General features: G+C 33.6%; 1 protein-coding gene and 1 long non-coding RNA gene across 2 annotated transcripts; both read left to right on the top strand.

Annotated features, from left to right (window-relative positions):
- The first annotated feature begins 9,557 nt into the window (after positions 1–9,557).
- LOC107957136 (UDP-glucuronate 4-epimerase 1) lies at positions 9,558–11,527 on the top strand. Its single transcript, XM_016892574.2, has one exon. It carries the CDS (start codon positions 9,974–9,976, stop codon positions 11,267–11,269), a length of 1,296 nt encoding a protein of 431 aa, XP_016748063.1. The 5' UTR covers positions 9,558–9,973; the 3' UTR covers positions 11,270–11,527.
- Positions 11,528–12,594: 1,067 nt separating this feature from the next.
- LOC107957135 (uncharacterized) lies at positions 12,595–14,760 on the top strand. Its single transcript, XR_001700374.2, has 2 exons — positions 12,595–13,194; positions 14,442–14,760. It is a non-coding gene; the product is annotated as an uncharacterized lncRNA (long non-coding RNA).
- The last annotated feature ends 5,476 nt before the right edge of the window (positions 14,761–20,236 follow it).

Below are 20,236 nucleotides of genomic sequence, written 5' to 3'. Positions count from 1 at the left end.
CATGTTATTTCAAGAATTAAGAATCAATTTTTCCATGGCATGCAAAATCAACTTTTAACACATAAACATTCCATTACATTGGCACAATCAACCAATTTTATTGGCATAATACATCCATGGCAATAAGTAAACGTGTGATCATACATTGGATAAACGGAATCTCTAAACTTCGACAAATCAAATACAGTCCTCCGAATTGAGCGGGCCGAAGCAACATGTTCCCTTATAGCGTCTCAAATAACCTGATGAGTGGAGACTCAAGCTCAACAATCCCTTATATACTCCAAACAAATCAGTCTACCGAGAGCTATATGCTCACAATATCACAAATCCTATGGCATGCCAACTATATCCAATGGATCCACCATGCAATGTTACCAATATAATCATACATACAAGGCATAAAATATGTTGTTTAATCACTTAATTTAGGATGTTAAAATGCAAGTAAAAGCATGTTGCTAAGCAATTTTAACATCAATAAAATTAAGCATAGCAAATATCATTTTCCCAGTATTCATATACCAATTAGAACACCTTTATCAAATGTTTAATAAATCAGCAATTCATGCTCCAAATATCATTTATTCCATACAATTGAATCATGCTAAAAGCATAATACATAACATACTAAACCAATTATCATTTTGCTCTTTTATAAAATAAAACCTATTTTTGCAAATCCAACCATCCAATATGATATTAAGTCATTAATAATACGAATTAACCCTTGAATTGAACACATAATCATGCCAATTTACTAAATTACCCTTAATATCACTCACCTCCTCACGTAGCTCTTTAAGCAAAAATATGTTCAAACAAGTAAGTTTGAGCTTCAATTCTAATTTGCACGTTCCTCCTCTTGTTATGGTGCTTTAACAGAGACAAAGTATGCATTACAAACTAACAATAGCAACAAGAAACATGAAATTTGATAAAGTATACGAATCTAAATCATTGCTTTAAACTACCTTACCGATGTTGCTCAACTAAGCCAAAATATGAAATTCCTCAACTAAACACCCTTTTCAGCACCTCAAATCTTCATTGCTAGTCCAATAACATGTATTCTACGTGTTCATTTCATCATTAATCCATTTCATAATTTTTCGAAACAATCATCCGTGTTTTTCATCGAATTCGAATTTCTCAAAATTGATCCATAAAACGTGTTTGATCTTTTGGTTTAATATTAAAAACCTCTTATTAGACCTATTTTGAGTTAAGACATCCATTAATATTTGGATTCCAACTCAAAATTAAAGATCCACCATTGTTGATCCTCAAGTTCAAGACAGAAGAAATTAAAGATGAAAATCCATTAAAATCACTTTAATTAACAAATAATGATTGAAATCAACTTTAAAAAAAGTTTAGAGATGAGGATTACCTTCAATTGAACTCAAATAATTGATTTGGAAGTTTGAATCAAAATGCTTGAACAAATTTGGATGACGTTTTGCCCCACTTTGAAAATTATTTCGAGAGATTTTAGAGAGAACTTTGGGAGAGAAAAGATTTAGATCAATTCTCTAATATTTGGTTTATGAAAATAAGCAAAAAAATGAGAGAGAAATATCTCAATTTTGGTGAAAAATGAGTGAAAATTGAGGTAGTTGTAGAGTTTTTTAAAACTCAAAACCCCCACCCGATTTTCAAAATTTGAGGAATTTGCCATCAGGCCACTCCCTTTTTTCCCTTGTTTTACAACTTGCTCATTTCCCTCCAAAATTCTGAAAAAAATGGTTTATTTGATAAAAAACGTCTTACACATTTCCCTTATTTTTCAAATTATTCCCATTTAATTAATCCTTTAAATCACTACAAACTGAAAAATATATAGGATTTTTCCTATGCAATTTATCACATTTTTACTTAAATTCATTGTTAAAACTAATCAATTGTTTAATTAATTAATGAAATATGTGAAAATATGAAATTAGGACATAGAAATTATTAAAATGTGATTTTATACTTTATTATATAGTTTTCATGCATAAAATGGCTTATTCTATATTTATTTGAACATATTATATTTTTAAGACATAAAATGGGACATGCATGATTAAATTAAATAATAAAATATAAAATTATATTTAAAATTTAATTTTAAAATATTTCATTAATAATTTGGGTTTTAATTGTTTATTTATTTTATTCTTTGGTCCTTTAATTTATTGTAGGTCTAATAGTTCTGTTGGATTACAAAAACCGTCCAAATTGAAGACCAAGTCAACCCAATTTCGACTACACATGGCTGTCCACCTAAACTACTTTTTGGTTTAATTTCACAAGATCCTTGCAATGTTGAAGAAATTAGAGATTTGCCCGAAGATTTACATTTGACCAAGTCTCAATCCTGAGTTGTTATGGCATTTAAATTACTTAAAAATCAAGCAAAATTCAACTCAAAATCCACTAATCATGGCCGACCACTCATTGAAGAAGCATGAAAAGACTAAACCTCTCTATTTTTAGCAAACTACTCTCCTCTCTTCACCTATAAATAAGACTTCATTTCACCATTCCTAATAATCCCTCATTTTTCTCTCTTTTCTCTCAACTCTCTTTAGCATTTTCCATTCCCCGCGCCTAGCATCATCTCTTCGTAAAGATTTTAGCAATTAAGCCTCTTAAAGAGCCCTTGGTCGGCAACCTTGGGGAGCCATCAGTAAAGGAGCAAAGCGAAGGAGCAAAGGAGCCTCGTCAGTCAAAGTCTTGGGTAACAGCCACTTTGATTTGGGTTTAATCTTTCTTTTCTTTGATTTAATCTGAAAATGTTTGCTATGTGTTCTTTGTTCTTGTTACAACAATGTTAGCTTAATTTTATTTAAGCTAGGATGATTGCTTTGATTAAATAATATTTATTTGATTCATGCTTATAATGTTTGTGCCTCAATCGATCATGTTTTCAAATAAAATCAAGTATGTATTTCGTTCACACGTGATTGAAATGCACCTAAATTAGCTGAGCGATCCTAACCAGACGATGGCTAGTGAACACATAATTGAAATGTGCATGCTCAATTTAAATCCTAATTTATTAAATTGCAGGTTGCATAACAACTCTAACCAAGCTCTGTTATTTGCATAGTTGTTAGATTTGTGTGATTAAACTGTTTCAAACCTAACACGTCCCTGTTACCTCGCGCGAATGCTAAGAAACCCTTAGTAAATAAGGATCAGTAAAATGCATATTTACTAAGTAAAGGATTCCGAAAGGACCTAATATGGTTTCCAAACTCATGAAAGATCGAGTTGCCATGGAATGTTTTTTCGAATGTTATTAAGCATGTTGATAATAAATTGAGTTTAATTAAAGTAATTATCCTAGTTTATTTCTGTTATAATTGTTGCAAATTTTGTTTAATTTTGCTAAAGTCTATTTCATTCATATAGTTTGCATATTTAGTATAATTTTCATTGGGGATCTGCAACACCCCTCACTCATATTCAACTCCGGAATACAGTTACGGAGCATAACCGGACTTATAACATAAATAAACATCCATCTCACATACATTTTCAATATCATGTAATCATCATTCACACTCAATCACATTGTCCCTAATACGAGCCTACGAGGCCCTAAACATGCATTCGGGGTGGTTCGGGACTAAACTGATAACTTAAAAATTTTTTACAAAACTTAGAAAAAATTTCAAACTATAAGAGACACACACCTGTGTGGCTCAGCCGTGTGTCTCACACGGCCAAAGACACGCCTATGTCACAGGCCATATGGACATTCGAAGTGGGATCACATGGTCGTGCTCTAGCCTGTGTTCGGCCCCATGTAACTCTTTGACTTGGGTTACATGGCAAACGCACACGGCCATTTGACTAGGCCCTGTACCCTAAAAATGGCCACACACGCCCGTGTGTTAGGCTGTGTGCTAGGCCGTGGCAAACCTGTAGGGTATACTGACTTATGCCGCACGGCCAAGTCACACGCCCGTGTGCTAAGCCATGTGGAGCATACTGACTTAATTTTTAATTCAACACCAGGGGACACAAGATTGTGTAACAAAACCGTGTGCCACACACGATTGAGATACACGCTCGTGTCTCTACCAGTGTAAACAAAAATAGGCAATTTACCAAGCCATTTTGCCATCCAATTTGCATGTACCTACACCAACTCAAATGGCACCAAAAACATAGCATATAATAGGAATTCAATCAACCTCAACCAAGCATATCTCATACCATTTCCAACACCAACTAATATAAGATACACAATCTCATAATGTGGCATCCAATTTCATACCAAAATTCCTAATCTCAAATCATCAATATAAACATTTCAATTTTTCCATCATTTAGTCTAATATCATAAATATACCAAATTCATTTCTCAACCATTTAGAACCCCTAATTACCAAATACCAACTAACATCACATAACCATAATCAAGCACATAATAAGAGTCATATGCACAAGTATATATACACAACCAAACCAAACTCTCAATATTTACAAGCCATTTCAAATGACTAAATTCATTAAACAACACATATACCAAAATCACCAAACTCCTATACATGCCATATACTTAATACACTTAAGTTCAAAAGTACCCAAGAGATAGTTGGATAGTGTGATGAAGTCTCTGACAATCCCGAATCCAAGCTAGCTTTTATTTCACTATAAAACACGAAAAATTAAACAAAGTAAGCTATAAAGCTTAGTAAGTTCGTATAGCATTTAAATCAACTCATCATATATGCTCAAATTAGGCAAATAAAGCATAATATAACATATCTTATAATGAAATAGTAGCCTACCACATTTGCATTTACTAAGTTAGATGTAACTTCCGTAATTTTTCCTCATTTCAATGTATTGCTCGGTTCATGTACATACTTGTACCATCCTGTATCAATCTCATACTTATCCACATCTTTGACATCCTCGTTGAACCATTTGGAATACTATCGGATACTCGGGAAATTCGTACCCTAAGTGCCACATATATAGCCGAAGCTATCTCGATATCATATCACATATAATGCTTACACTAGAGCTATCAACGGGTTTGCTCACACAAGCTGACGGTCTTGACGAAGCTACACGATGCTGCTCACACAAGCTAACGAGTATCCGTAACACATGCTGGATAACTCAGCCACCGGTAGGACGTACGGACCAGTACCCAAATCACATAACCCTTAATGACATGTCATTTGTATCCTAAACTATTCCTAAGGTTCAATCCGGATTTCACACTTGCCGAATCATTGTCGAACCTGTCTGCAGTGTCGTATTTACAATTTAGGAAATATCAAAGCATTTAAAACACAATTATAATAATGTTTAATACATACGAACTTACCTTGGATGTAAAAACGGTGAATTAAGTCGATTAATCCGAAACTTTGTTCTTTCCCTAATCTAAATCTGTATTTAGCCTTTCTTAATCTAAATGTAATTGAAGTTAACTTATTTAATTATCACTCTATTCAATTTAGTCCAAAATACACTTTAAAGCCACTTTACACTTTTGCCCCTAATGTTTCACATTTTTACAATTTAGTCATTATTTCATAAAATCAAAAATTCATGCAATTCAATCAAATCTGATGCTAGCCAAATTTCAATTAGGTCACTAGTAGTCCATGTTTTTCATTTATTTCACAATTTAACCACCAAATTTCAACATTTTACAAATTAATCCCTATTTGGACATTTTACTAAAAATCACTTAAGAAATGTTGTTTATCTAACAACAAACATGCATTTTCTATCATCAAACATCAAAACACACATAGATTCATCAATGGAAAAAACCCTAAACCTTTAACAGTTTTACAAAATCATCCCTAGGCTAGCTAGGTTAAGCTGCTACGATTTTAAAAACATGGAAATTACTAAAAATCTAGTCAAAATCACTTAACAATTTAACCATGAAATTGCCGAACCCTAAATAGCATCCATGATTTTTTTTTCTTAATTTCTGTTAGAAGGAAGAAGATGGACTAAAATATTTGGTTTATTAAACTTATTAAATCTTTATTAACCAATTACCATTATAACCTTTCATAAAACATTAATAAATCACATAAACCATGTACATAAATGTCCACTAAACATTAATAAAAATTTATAAAGATTTTGCATGATTAAACAATTCAATAATATAAATAATAAAAAATGTGAAATTTAATTCAATAATATAAATAGTAGAAATAAATTTAGAAAAAAAAAATTGGGGTTTGGGGGAAAGTAAAAGTTTCTGGAAAAAAAGTAAAAAAAATTTTGGGGGGTTGGGGAAAGTAAAATTTTTTAGGGGAAAATAAGAGGAAAAAAGTCTTAGGGGTTTGGGGGGAAGTTAATTTTTTGGGGGGGAAGTAAAGGGGTTTGAGGGGGGTTAGGGGGAAAGGAAGTAAAAAGGTTTGATATTTGATTTATTCGAATTATTCTAGTTATTCGAATTCAAAAATTCAAATCGATTTGAAGTCGAAATTAAAAAAAAAACTGAGTTGATTCAATTAACTTGATTAATTCGATTTGAATAATTCACAATTTGAACTTTTTTATATATTTTTTGAGTCAAATTGAATTTTGCTCACCCATACTGATTAAAATTTTAATCTTTCATGGCCAAATTTTGATGACAATGTGAAACCATTGCTAGAGACTAGTATTGGTAAATGTGTTTTTGGCAGCTACAAAATGCATTCATGAGTATATTGAATAGATATTGTATGGATTTATATAGGTAATAAGTTCAATTACGTAGAAAAGATTGGTAATAATATGAGGCCCTGCTAGGAAAGCTTCTATGTTGTCATTGAAATACGAGGATAAGAACGAATGAGAAAGGTGTAAGCGATGTGAAAAATAATGGATTGATGCTATGATCCTAGTCTATGGAATAGTCTTATGAAAACTAGAATATTTGTAGAATTACTTTAATGTGGATGAGGTGATCCTAGAAGCTTTTGAAGCTTATGATTGGGAAAGATATTGATGTTACTTGTAAGGTATGTGCTACATGGTTGATTTAAGTTTGGATCGTGAATGTCTAAAAGAAGATGAGCTCTGATCGCTAACGGTTACCTCGAGGCTCCACTGGCACTATAGGGTCAACAGGACTTAAAAGGAAGGATCAAGAGATGTCATTCTAGTCCAAACTAAACAAGGATCTAAGGATTCTTCTAAAGACATTCACTAGACCTAATGCTTTCCGGTATTCAACCTTATTCTTAGAAAGGATTTGGGAAATTATAATGAAGTAGCATGATAGTAACCTTGTTCCTGGACCTAAGTTTTTTGTGAAAATAGGATTTCTTACTCGTATATGCTCTAGTGGCATCTCCCATTTGTATCAACCGTTACATGAAGATTTGGAGATCATAGAGTCTTAGGTTTAAATCATACTATAGTAATATTTTATAAAAAAATTATGTAAAAATTAAAAGGTAAAAATACCCTCTTATTATTACTTAATTTTGATACAAGTAAATAATTTCATTACAATGGGAGACGGGTTTACAAACATATGGATCGAACCATGTACCTCATGTCAATCAACTTGAAACCCACACAAGTTTGCCTCTAAGCCAATGGCATGATTGGCCCTTCACATTAATATTCGTTACATTAAAAGTAGTAGTAGTGGTAAGCTTTTAATCATTTCTCAACTAAGTTAGTGTTTGGTTAACTCATAATAGCAACTCAACAAGGAGTTTAAATAATAGTACAAACTTTTTTTTTTGGGAGGGATAAAGACAAAGACTTTGAACTCGTTTTATTTAAGTTCCTAAAAATAGTTTTAACCACTACTCTAAGTAAGAGTTAGCAATTAACTATTATCAAATTTTAGCAACCCAACCTATCATGTTACAATAAAAATTTGAATTTAGTCAATTAAACCGTTGGGGAAGTGATAAAATATTTGTATTCAAATATTCAATTTACACCAATTTTGACAATCCTTATCCTTTATTTATTATTAAAAAATTCAAATTGAAAAGAAAAATCCTCTTTTTATCAAAAAGTACAAATATTTAAAATCATATTTATTAAAAGAATTAAACACGAGGCAAATGTGATTATAAACATAAATTTAAATACTATAAATAAGAATAATTGAATTGTAATTAGATAATTTTTATACCTATTTTAATTATTTATTTAAAAATGAAATTTTAATATAATTTAGTGAAGATATTTTATTTTGTATTTTAACCTCAAATCCACAGTCTAAATAAGTAGGCCTAAATTATCAACAACTAATACGCTAATGAATATAAAAAGATCGTAAATTACTTTATAAGTATGTAATCCAGTCGGGAAATTTATGAAAAGGAAAATTGGCAATCACAAGATTCACAACTAAGAAATAATCGGAAAATATTTATCAAACAAGGAAAATTGCAAGTATCTAGGAAAGTTCCACCCATCATCCATCTCACAGGGAAAGGGCATTCGCATTTAACGAAAGATGAGACCACTCATCCTCTGCCAACATCCATTCATTCATCAATTAAATACATCCCATCTTTTACTCTTATGTTATAACTTTTTCACTCCTTTTTTTAGATAATTTCTTGCACATCTTTAAATTTTAAAACTATTCTCTTCAAATTAAAATATTGTTTTAATAAAATCTTTTTATCAGTTTAACCTTTAGCTTTAATGTTAGTTTGAATTTTGGATTTTTTTCTAAAAATTAATGAAATAATACTGATTTAATTAAAATATTTTAAAATTTAAGAAATCTTTTACACATAATTTGAGAAATGGCATTTCTTTTTCCTCTCAAGTGGATCCCCACCACCGCAATTTGCCAACCAAGCTTGTCCTAAATCCACACATAGAAACAAAGAATCTGAAAAAGGAAGACCCTTTTTTAAATATATTTAGGAATAATGCTCAACCTTGACACTCATGTCAATTTAGCCCTCATAATTTAATTTTTTAAATATTATAATCTTAAAATGATGAAATTGTCTGTCAAATTGACAGAAATTATACAAGCTTTTAATCATTTCTCAACGATGAAATTGTGAAGCCCAAATTGATGAATTTATTTCAAATAGAAACTAGTGATCAAATTGACAGAAATCCAAAATAGATTGGAAAGAAAAAAGAAGGGGCACCGCCCAATTCCCACATGACTATTGAAGACCAGACAGCCGGATACGCCGGGCATTGCTAATTCCCCGCTGTTCAATTATTATTATTATTTTGGCCAGTCTAGTGTCGTTGTTTTGCTAACCTAACTCTACACTTCCAGTCACGACCGCTTCTTCCGGTAACCGATTTATTTCCACAAAAACCTAAAATATTGATTATTTATTTAAAGAGCATATGCATTATGGCCCCCATGTTCTCACTACCAAATCCCCAAACTACCCCCACTAAAACCTTTTGTCTCCTTAGTCCTTGCTTAATAAATTATTATACATTACGACTAATAATTTAATGCAATGATCGTGCAAAAAGCCAAAAACTTTACTTTAGAAAACAGACAGTCAATAATCAATCGTGCAAAAAGCCAAAAACTTTACTTTAGAAAACAGACAGTCAATAATCAATCATACATGTTAAATTAGCCCACTTATTATTAAAAAATATTTTCGTCTTCTCCTTTACTGCATAGAGTTAATAGTAGAGGGGAAGTATGAAGTTGAGTTGTATAAAAATTGATATATCTCTCTCGCCGTGTCTCACAAGTCTCATCCAATCTGGCCGTCCTTTAACGCGTTCACGCGTATACTTGTCGCTTCCTTGTGGCTGACCCCTATATATAAATCCCATTCTCACCTTCCCTCGATTAGCAGGTGCAGGAAAAAATAAAAACTCCCCTCCCTTTTTTTCTGCATCTGCTTTTATTTCTTTACAGCTCAAAATTAATAATTATAAATCAAATCAAATCAAATCTCTTTCTTCCTTATCCTTTCGATCTGCTAATCAAGTCATTTCAAGATTTTTTTTTCTGAACAAGAAAAATAGTAGGACAATGCCGTCCTTGGAGGATGAGCTGTTTCCGTCGACGCCAGGGAAGTTCAAGGTCGACAGAGCACACAATATGAACCGTCAATTCCATCGTTGCTTCGCTTCAACCAGCACCATGTTTTTATGGGCTCTTTTCTTGATCGCATTGACGGCGTCGTATTTGAGCTTCCAGAGTTTCGTTGATTCTGGTAGCCGATATTTCAGTGCTTCATGGGGTGGTATCCAATGGGAAAAACAAGTCCGTAACTCCGCTCAGATCCATCGTTCCGGAGGCATGTCCGTCCTGGTGACTGGAGCGGCTGGTTTCGTCGGTACACACGTTTCCCTTGCCCTCAAAAAACGCGGAGATGGAGTCGTTGGGCTTGACAATTTCAACAACTATTACGACCCTTCGTTGAAAAAGGCGAGGAAATCGCTGCTTAACAGCCACGGCATTTTGGTGGTTGAAGGCGATTTGAACGACGCCAAGCTGTTGGCTAAGCTTTTCGACGTGGTGGCTTTTACTCACGTGATGCATTTGGCGGCTCAAGCTGGAGTCAGGTACGCCATGGAAAACCCCAACTCTTATGTTCATAGCAACATCGCCGGTCTCGTCACGCTTCTCGAAATTTGCAAATCCGCTAATCCCCAGCCAGCCGTTGTCTGGGCCTCCTCCAGTTCCGTTTACGGTCTCAACGAAAAGGTTCCTTTCTCTGAGGCCGACAGGACCGACCAGCCGGCTAGTTTGTATGCCGCCACCAAGAAGGCAGGCGAAGAAATAACCCACACTTATAATCATATCTACGGGCTTTCAGTTACTGGATTAAGATTTTTCACCGTGTACGGTCCATGGGGAAGGCCTGATATGGCGTATTTTTCGTTTACGAGAAATATTCTGCAGGGGAAGCCCATCACCATTTATCGGGGAAAGAATCGGGTTGATTTGGCACGAGATTTTACCTACATTGACGATATCGTGAAAGGCTGTTTGGGATCGTTGGATACATCTGGGAAAAGCACCGGTTCTGGTGGGAAGAAAAAGGGGAACGCTCCATATAGGATTTTTAATTTGGGGAATACTTCGCCGGTTAAGGTGCCGGAGCTGGTGAACATCCTGGAAAGACATTTGAAGGTGAAAGCCAAAAGGAATATCGTAGATATGCCTGGAAACGGTGACGTTCCATTCACTCATGCAAATATCAGTTTGGCCCAAAGAGAATTCGGGTACAAGCCCACAACCGATTTGCAAACCGGGTTGAAGAAGTTTGTTAGATGGTATTTATCTTATTATGGTTATAACAACCGTAAAGGTCTACAATAAAATTTATTTTTGGTTTTAAATGTAAGGATTTTCTTGGTTTCCCGTTAGAATGAAATAGAAGGTAATGGGAAAACCGGAGGAACCGCAAGTTAAAAACAAGAGAAAGATGAGGATTACGTATTCTTTTCTTGGGGGAGCAGTGAAAAAAACACCTAGCCCCGGTATTTCTTGTCAGTTCTTTTTATTTTTTTCCTTTGTAAGTAAAGTTTTCATATTTTGCTATAGCTTATAATTTAAATTCATTGCTCTTTTTTCAAATAGTCTTTCCCTTTCTTACTTTTTTTGCCGACTGCCTCAGTGCTGTGGGACACACACCGTGAGTAGTCGCAGTCTTGGCACGCTCGCTGTGTGGGTGTCGGTGTCGTTTAATCCCTTATTGGGATTGCGACACGGGACGAATGATTCTCGCAACACGGGTGGTTTTGTGCCTCCCACTGCGGACCACTTGCAGCCGTGGATGTGTTCTTTTTAACCAATTCTTTTGTATGTTCAAATCTTTTAACCATTTTGTATGTTACTGTTTGTAATAAGCTCAATTTTGTGTGTTCTTTTCTTACCTTTAGTCATTGAAGCTAAAATTATTTATAAAATATTTATATGATTTTATAGATATCTAGTTTTACTTGAAATGTATGTTTAAAATCTCTCCATATTTGCGTTCAAAATTACTTGGGGATTTGTAAAATGGTCCCTAATTGAATTAAAACTCAATTGATATTTGTTACTAAAATTAAATATATAATTTTTATTTTTTTTTTGTTTTTATCTTTTATGTATTTTGCTATTTATATTGTGGATATCACTTTTAATAATATTATCTCTAAAATTTGGATTTACATTCTTATTTTGAGAGTAAAATACATTTTATTTTATTTAATTAACAATAATAACGGTTTAAATTATTTGCATGCTTTGTTTCTGTAAAATCCGACATTGATTATGGATGCAAACTTATTTTATTTCAAAAGTAACTAATATTTTTAACTGATTTTATTTAAGATGTAATTATTTAAGAAAATTACATCTAAAACAATATTTGAAAAGAAATAATCATCCACTCTCTATCACTCCCATAAAAAAATATCTGCGTGTATTATGATGTTAAAATTATTGAAAGTTTTGAGATATTATATTTGAATTTGATTATGCGTACATTCTTTTAATTCAAACATATTTTATAATAGTTATTTCTAAGTATAAAATTTTTGAAAGGCGCATAATTATATTTATAACATAAAAAAGTGGTATTATGAAATTAAAGAACCCAACTATTTTTGAAAGCAAAGAAAGACAGAGATGGGTGGGGTGGGGTGGGGTGGGGGCAATCCTGAACGACGGCTGGACAGGGGTCGAGTGGCAGGTATACACAAAATTCAAATCTAAAATTATTTTAGGAGCATGTTTGGTTCGGGCTTATAATAAATTTCAGCTCAATTTGGCGGGTCATTTCTAAATTAATATTATTACAGGAAAAGGCTGAACACTCATTCCCTTCACACTGAATAGCTATTCATTTCCTTGTGTGAAGTAAAAAAATTTTCTCCCTTTCCAATTTTTACCCAAACCTCTACTCCGAGAATAAAAAGCACGGGAACCATCATCTTCTTTCTTGATTCACGAGTAACTTTCTTTTTTTTTCTCATTTCTATGTTTTCCTTTTTCCCTTTGATTGCAGAAAAGACCTAGGTTAATCTATACTTCGTTCTTTCTTCTTTTTCTTCACCTTTTAAACTAATAAAACCCTTTGGTTGCATAGTCGCAACCTTTCTTTTTTCTTTTTTCCTTTTTTTTTGGCTTTTTCATTGCACTTTTGATTTCCCCTATTTGAACTTTTTGGTAGTTAGAGTCATCAAAAAGGAATCAAGAGATATTGGAATGGGGAAATTTGGGACTTTGAGCACGAAGTGGCAGTGGTAGCGTCGACAGTAATTTCACTCCCTCTCTCTGAATTTTTTTTATTTATTGTTATTTTTAAGCTTAGGGTTCTCATCTTTATTTTTCTTAGTTGGAAGCCAAAGACAATAAACTTTCATGCATTTAACAGAAAATAGTTTCATATTCGAATAATTAAAGCAACGAAGATTAACATTTTGTGAAGAAAAAAAAAACAAAGATATTATTTTGCTTTTATTGGCAGCATGATTATGTGAAAATACTAAAGTTGTCTCTTCATTAAAAACTTCTAAAGAACTAGTGAAAAAGAGGATTAGATAGTGCATGAAATGCATTTCGATATTTGATTGTGGTTACACGAATTATCATTCATTTGCTGGATAAGATAAAAACAACACTTTACCATCTAGTTTTTGTTGTTTATTTTTTAATATGGTTAGAATGTGGCAGAAAGGAAACGATGGAAAAGAACGTTAATGACTCCCATGAAAGCCAATTTCATAATTTATGGAAAATCAATGTTATAATCTATAAAAGTTAATCAAACTATAACTCTTAAAATATGGTACCTGCAAAGCGAATTAGAATAATAATTAGATATGAACAATGATTTAAGCTATGATTATGAAATGGATTAAAATTAAATTATGGTTTTGTATGGTTCAGCTTTTAGGTTTACTTTTGGACACTAATTAGTTTTATTTTCCTTCTGAAAATAAAGAAAATTTAAATTTTATATATGGGAAGTGGATGTGGAATTGAACTGTCTGTGTTTGTTTGATGAAGTAGCCAGTTTATGATGTTTATGATGTTTTGATGAAGTTGCAGATTGATTAGAACCAGATTAGGTGTTTTTTTAAAGTTTTAATTAGGTCATATTTTGAGGGAGCTTGCTCCTTTCCACTCGTGCGTACGACCCATTTGTGCTACCTACTACTCATTTTTTAATCTTCTTGAGATAGCTTTTTAGTTTTTGTTGTTTATTTCTTCTATTTCTGGCTTTAAAATAGACGTACTGTTAGTTCATGCCATTATTTTAGATGTCAATTTTCTGTACATTACAGAAACTGTGGTCAGGGAAACATTAGATCAAGTTATGGCAGATGCACTTTCAAAATCTGGTTCTAATCAATCTGCAACATACATTTCATGTCTTCTTTTTGCAATGGCATTTTAAGGATGCCTTTTTTTTTTCTTATTCCTAGAATGCTTATAAGTTATGACTCTTTTCGTGTACCATAATACTGTGAGAAATATGTCAAGCCTGAATATGTTGTAGGAGTAGAAGAAGTGAAGTGAAATGACGAAAAACTAAGTGAAGATGAATATGCTGCCTCGGATGATGAGGAAATTGCCAGAAAACTAGATCTCTAGACACATATTATTCCCTGCATACTCGCTATGAAAATTGTCTTGTGTTGTACATGATGTTCGGCTCTAGGAAAATTCGAACACGACAGAACCAAGGATCATGTGGAAATATTCCTACTTACCCCTTTTTGTTATTACTTTCCATGGATGTTTCCGTGAATTAATCCATTGTTGTTCAATAATTCAAATATTTATCCACTGCTGAGATTTAAAAAGCGATTCTCCCATATGCTCCTACTCCTTATATGCCTGCTTCAATTATACTACCGTTTATTTTGCTTTGTTAGTGTTCATTTATACATTGGTTGATCTAACTTTGGTGATAACTTGGTTGGTTGCCAATGGAATTTATATCTCCCATGTCTCTTGTTTGGTGTATATTATATTTTTCATATATATAAAAATGAGAGTAATTATTGCTTTTGGATTAATATTTGTAATTTTGGAAACTATGATCCCATGAGATTATGTTATGATTTTTATTAATTTATATTTTAATAAAAATTATATTAAGAATGTTATTAAATTATATATTTTTATTTTTATTTAATTATATTTAGTAATAATTATATTAAAATATGATTAAATTATTTATTATTTTAATAACAATCTTAGTAAAATTTAACAACAACAATTATGTACTTAAAAAAAATCTGTTAAGGGTATTCTGGTCATTTCAGCTTTTTTTCTTATACTATTATAACATCGTTTCATTCAATCAAACAATTGAATTACTGATTACAACTCTATTCTATTACAGCGAATGTTATTTGGAGAACTATTTTTTTTATGAGACCATTTTACTGAGAAAGGCTCATTTCTTATTTTATTTACGAAAATAAACTACTTTATTTATTATTTACCAGAATGGGTTAAAAATAAAAAAATGCGTCCATGTAGAAGCGTTTTAAGGGAAAATTCTAGAAAAGCGCATCCTTAGGGGAGCGCTTTTGCCATGTCAATAAAAAACGCGATGACGTGGACGCACTTTGTTGACATGGCAAAAGCACTGTAACACCCCGAACCCGAGGCCGTCGCCGGAGTCGAACACGAGGTGTTAACAAGCTTCAAACCACTTTAAAAAAATTTTCCAGACAAGCTGCCAATCTGTGTACTAGTCGCTTTAAAAATCATATCTTGAGTTCTGAAACTCGAAATCCAGTTCCGTAAAATTTCCCTGAAACTAGACTCATATGCCCATCTACATATTTTTTTCTAGAATTTTTGGTTGGGCCAATTAGTACAGTTTATTAGTCAAAGTATCCCATGTTACAGGGATCGACTACACTGACCTTTGCGCATTACGACTTGGATATCTCCCTGTACAGGGCTTCATTACTGATGTCGTTTGTTTCTATAGAAACTAGACTCGAAGGGGAATCTATGAACATATGGCATGACTTCTAATTATCTCTGGTTAATTTATAATGAATTTCCAAAGTCGGAACAGGGAATCCAGAAATCGCTCTGGCCCTGTTTCACAAGAGTTTAATTATCTCCTAACATACAGCTCATATGGTTGTTTCGTTTCTTCTATATGAAAATAGACTCATCGAGCTTCGATTACATAATTTATTCATTAATTAATTCCACTCCTACTATTTTTAGTTATTTTTCAATCTCACGTCACTGCTGCTGCCAGCATCTGTTACTAAAGCAACTATGCCTATTTCTTGATTTCTCCTTGATCTAACTAGTAATTCATCATACATATCACAAATTATGATCATGACTAGCCATGCCAAGGGCTAATCATTGTCAAACATCTCCCTACTAAACTATTTCCATATCATGAATTTTGACACAAAAAATAATCAACCATGACATATGGCATAAAAATCGAATTTCCAAGACTTACGACCTAACATTATAGAACCAAATCCAACCGAACATTTATGCCATTTTCGCATGGCTAAAAGTTTACATACCAAATTTCAACAAAACATATTAGCCTATACATGCCGAAATGTTCTCCTAGACCGACTAAAAAGAAGATACCAAAAGTTGCTAGCCGGTGTGATGACTTCGATGACGGCCCGATCACGCAAAAAGAGACGAGTCCAAGAAACCTAAAATAGGTGACAAGGAAACACCGAGTGAGTATATAACTCAGTAAGTCATAAGCAATGCACTACCATCCATTAATAACATTATCACAAGAGGAAATAAAATGGAACGAGGCTAGTTACTCCATCCATACCGAACCATACCATAGTTCCTTAGACCTATCGGTTCAATCTCATACCAAGTCATGCATTCACATTCCATATACTAATCAATAGGATATTTGAGGCATTTTCATACATCATTGTATTTTCGCTACAATCATACAAATAAACGACCTTTCACCTATTCCACGATAAATCTTATGTACGTGACTTCAATTATAATTGTCACATAGGTTCAAACTTACCAAGCTCAACTCCAAATATAAACATAGCGCCTATTAGCCATGAACTCAAGGTACTTACCCGATCCGCTGTCCGTGATCAACTCAATAATGTCGCACACTTAGTGTCCATAGTGATTCAAAAGTATATATTAAGTCCGCACACTCAGTGTTATATAATCAACTCGCACACTTAGTGCTATATAATCAAACTCGCACACTTAGTGCTGTACAATTTAAACCCGCACACTTAGTGCCAATCTCATGATCATAAATGTTTATACCCGCACACTTAGTGCCGAGATCAACAACTCAATACATCTCACCTCTTTTCTTTTCATTCAACACTTTCATCACCACATGCATACATGTATATATATATTTATCCTTCCATTCAGCATCATTACATAGACGTTATGACCATTTAAATTAATACAAACTATATGCTTAATGACTTACTTTGTGTTGGGTAAGACGGTTCCAACTCGGCTACTCGATGATCTTTTCTTTGCCTTTGCTTGATTCTCCTCCTTTAACTCCTTGAGCTTAATCAATAAATCAACTAGTTTAACCATCATGCTAAACATTCATAATTCAATTACACATGCATATGTATGTCTATATATTCGGCAACCATCCTCACTAATTACCCATTTAGTCGATTATACACATAATTAAAGGTAACATCACGAATGGGCATACTTATGTATATATATATGTATATATATATACTTCGGAATGGGCATCACAATTAGATTTAACACCACCTTCATACTCAATTAGATGGCCAAATGCATGTATATATGCACAATGTCAACTATAACATCATTTAAACACCTAATTTCATCTCATGAACACTCGTCCCATTTTTACCCCATATGGCCGAATGTGTAAGATTACATTCAACACCACCGATGTACTTAATTAGGTGGCCAAATATACCAAGTTAGACTTGACATTATACGTCACAAGAACTCTAATTTAATTTGTCAATTGCTTGGCCAAGAACTCACAAGTGCCTTATCTACAACCTATTCGGCCTTACTACTTAAACTTAGCCTTTCATACACTTATCTCTATTGTTTCAGAAGGCCGAATCCTTATGTGTTCCAACATCTAGCTTACTCAATTCAACACATCAAAACGACATTTAGGCCGATTTTGCTAGCACACAAGCCTTTGACCGAATGTCCTTGACCTCTAGTCACCTAAATTTTTATTCTTTAAAACTCATCCAACTCATATTTTTCATTGACAACCTCCTTAACTTCAATTTATTCACATCTTTAATCATGCTACATTCGACCATTATTTAACAATAATTCATGTATCCTTTTTATTAAACACTCAAAATCAACCATCTTCATACCTCATCACCAAAGACATCAAAATACCAACCAAGAATGTAACATTCATGGCCGAATATCATCTCCATCAATTAACAAAATTTGAACCATGGCTAGGTAGATTTCAAACTTACAACTTAAAATATACATGAATCTCAAAGAATAATATCAAACATACCTCAATCTAGTTACATGCATGGCCAAACTTCTTAGAAACTTTTCCCCTAGGCACTGAATATTCAAGAGCTTCTTAATCAACTTAAAGGTGACCAAATGCCTTAACTTCAATTTCTTCTTTTTCTTTCTTTAGGTACGGCAATTGTAATAAGGAAAAGGATGAACACTCCTTCTTCCTCCCTTATTTTATTCATCTTTTTCCTTTTTAATTCCTTTCTTTTATTTATTCTAATTTACTTACCAATATTAAATAATAAACAACATAAACTTGGAGGAATGGAACCATGCTTGGCCGGCCACTTATCAAGAATTGGGCACTTTGACATGCAAACCCAAACTTTCCTATTTTAATACTATTTGGTCCTTACTTATTTACCTATCATAATTTTCTAAGTCTCTCAACTAGATCCTTTCAAGCAAAATTCACATTCCTAATATAAAATTAAAACATCAAATTTTTATACAAGTACTATCACACATATAAGATATGCAAATAAAATTTTAACTAAATTTTATGACTCGGTTTTGTGGTCCCGAAACCACATTCCGACTAGGGTCGAATTAGGGCTGTCACAACTCTCCCCCACATAAGGAATTTTCGTCCCCGAAAATCTTACCAGTGAAAAATTTAGGATATCGATCCTTCATAGAGTCCTCAAGTTCCCAAGTGGCTTCTTCGATTCCGTGTTTATGCCACAACACCTTCACTAATGGGATTTTCTTATTTCGCAACTCTTTTACTTCACGCATCAAAATGCGAACTGGCTCTTCTTCATAACTCAAGTTAGGCTGAATCTCGATCTCAGATGGAGTGATTACGTGCGACGGGTCGGACCTATATCGTCGAAGCATCGAGACATGGAAAACGTTGTGAATCTTTTCAAGCTCAGGGGGTAAAATTAATCGGTATGCAACTGGTCCAACTCGTTCGGATACCTCATACGGACCGATGAACCTCGGACTTAGTTTGCCCTTACGACCAAATCTAAGCACCTTCTTCCAGGGTGAAACTTTGAGAAATACTTTGTCTCCGACCTGATATTCAATGTCTTTTCTTTTCAAATCCGCATACGACTTTTGACGATCCGAAGCGGCTTTCAAACTTTCGCGAATTACTCAGACTTTCTGCTCGGCATCCTTAATCAAATCAACCCCAAAGATCTTACTTTCACTAAGTTCAGTCCAAAATAATGGGGTACGGCATTTACGACCGTATAAAGCCTCGTAAGGTGCCATCTTAATGCTTGACTGAAAACTATTGTTGTAAGCGAATTCGATCAAAGGCAGATATCTTTCCCATGAACCACAAAACTCTAAAACACAACATCTCAACATATCCTCGAGTATTTGAATTATCCGCTCAGATTGGCCATCGGTCTGAGGATGGAATGCGGTGCTAAAGTGCATCTTGGTACCCAATGCTTCTTGTAATTTCTTCCAAAATCGCGAGGTAAATCTTGGGTCTCTATCCGACACGATGGAAATAGGTACCCCATGCAACCGAACTATTTGGGAGACATATAATTCTGCCAATTTATCGAGCAAAAAATCCATAGGACGGGGATAAAATGAGCAGACTTGGTTAATCTATCAACAATGACCCAGATTGCATCTTTCTTGCTTGATGACAATGGCAATCCAGATACAAAATCCATCGTTACCCGATCCCACTTCCATTCGGGTATCATGATCGGCTGAAGTAATCCCGACGGCACTTGATGTTCCGCTTTTACTTGTTGACATATCAGACACCTTGAAACAAATTCAGAAATGTCTCGTTTCATACCGGGC

This window comes from Gossypium hirsutum, chromosome A05 (assembly GCF_007990345.1).
Source record: "Gossypium hirsutum isolate 1008001.06 chromosome A05, Gossypium_hirsutum_v2.1, whole genome shotgun sequence".
NCBI classification, from domain to species: Eukaryota; Viridiplantae; Streptophyta; class Magnoliopsida; order Malvales; family Malvaceae; genus Gossypium; species Gossypium hirsutum.
Note: the sequence above shows the minus strand (reverse complement) of the source record. Positions and strands in the feature narration are given on the sequence as shown.

Bases quoted from the DNA above. Each gene is read 5' to 3' on its own strand.
- LOC107957136 (XM_016892574.2), top strand. From the start codon at position 9,974: ATGCCGTCCTTGGAGGATGAGCTGTTTCCGTCGACGCCAGGGAAGTTC.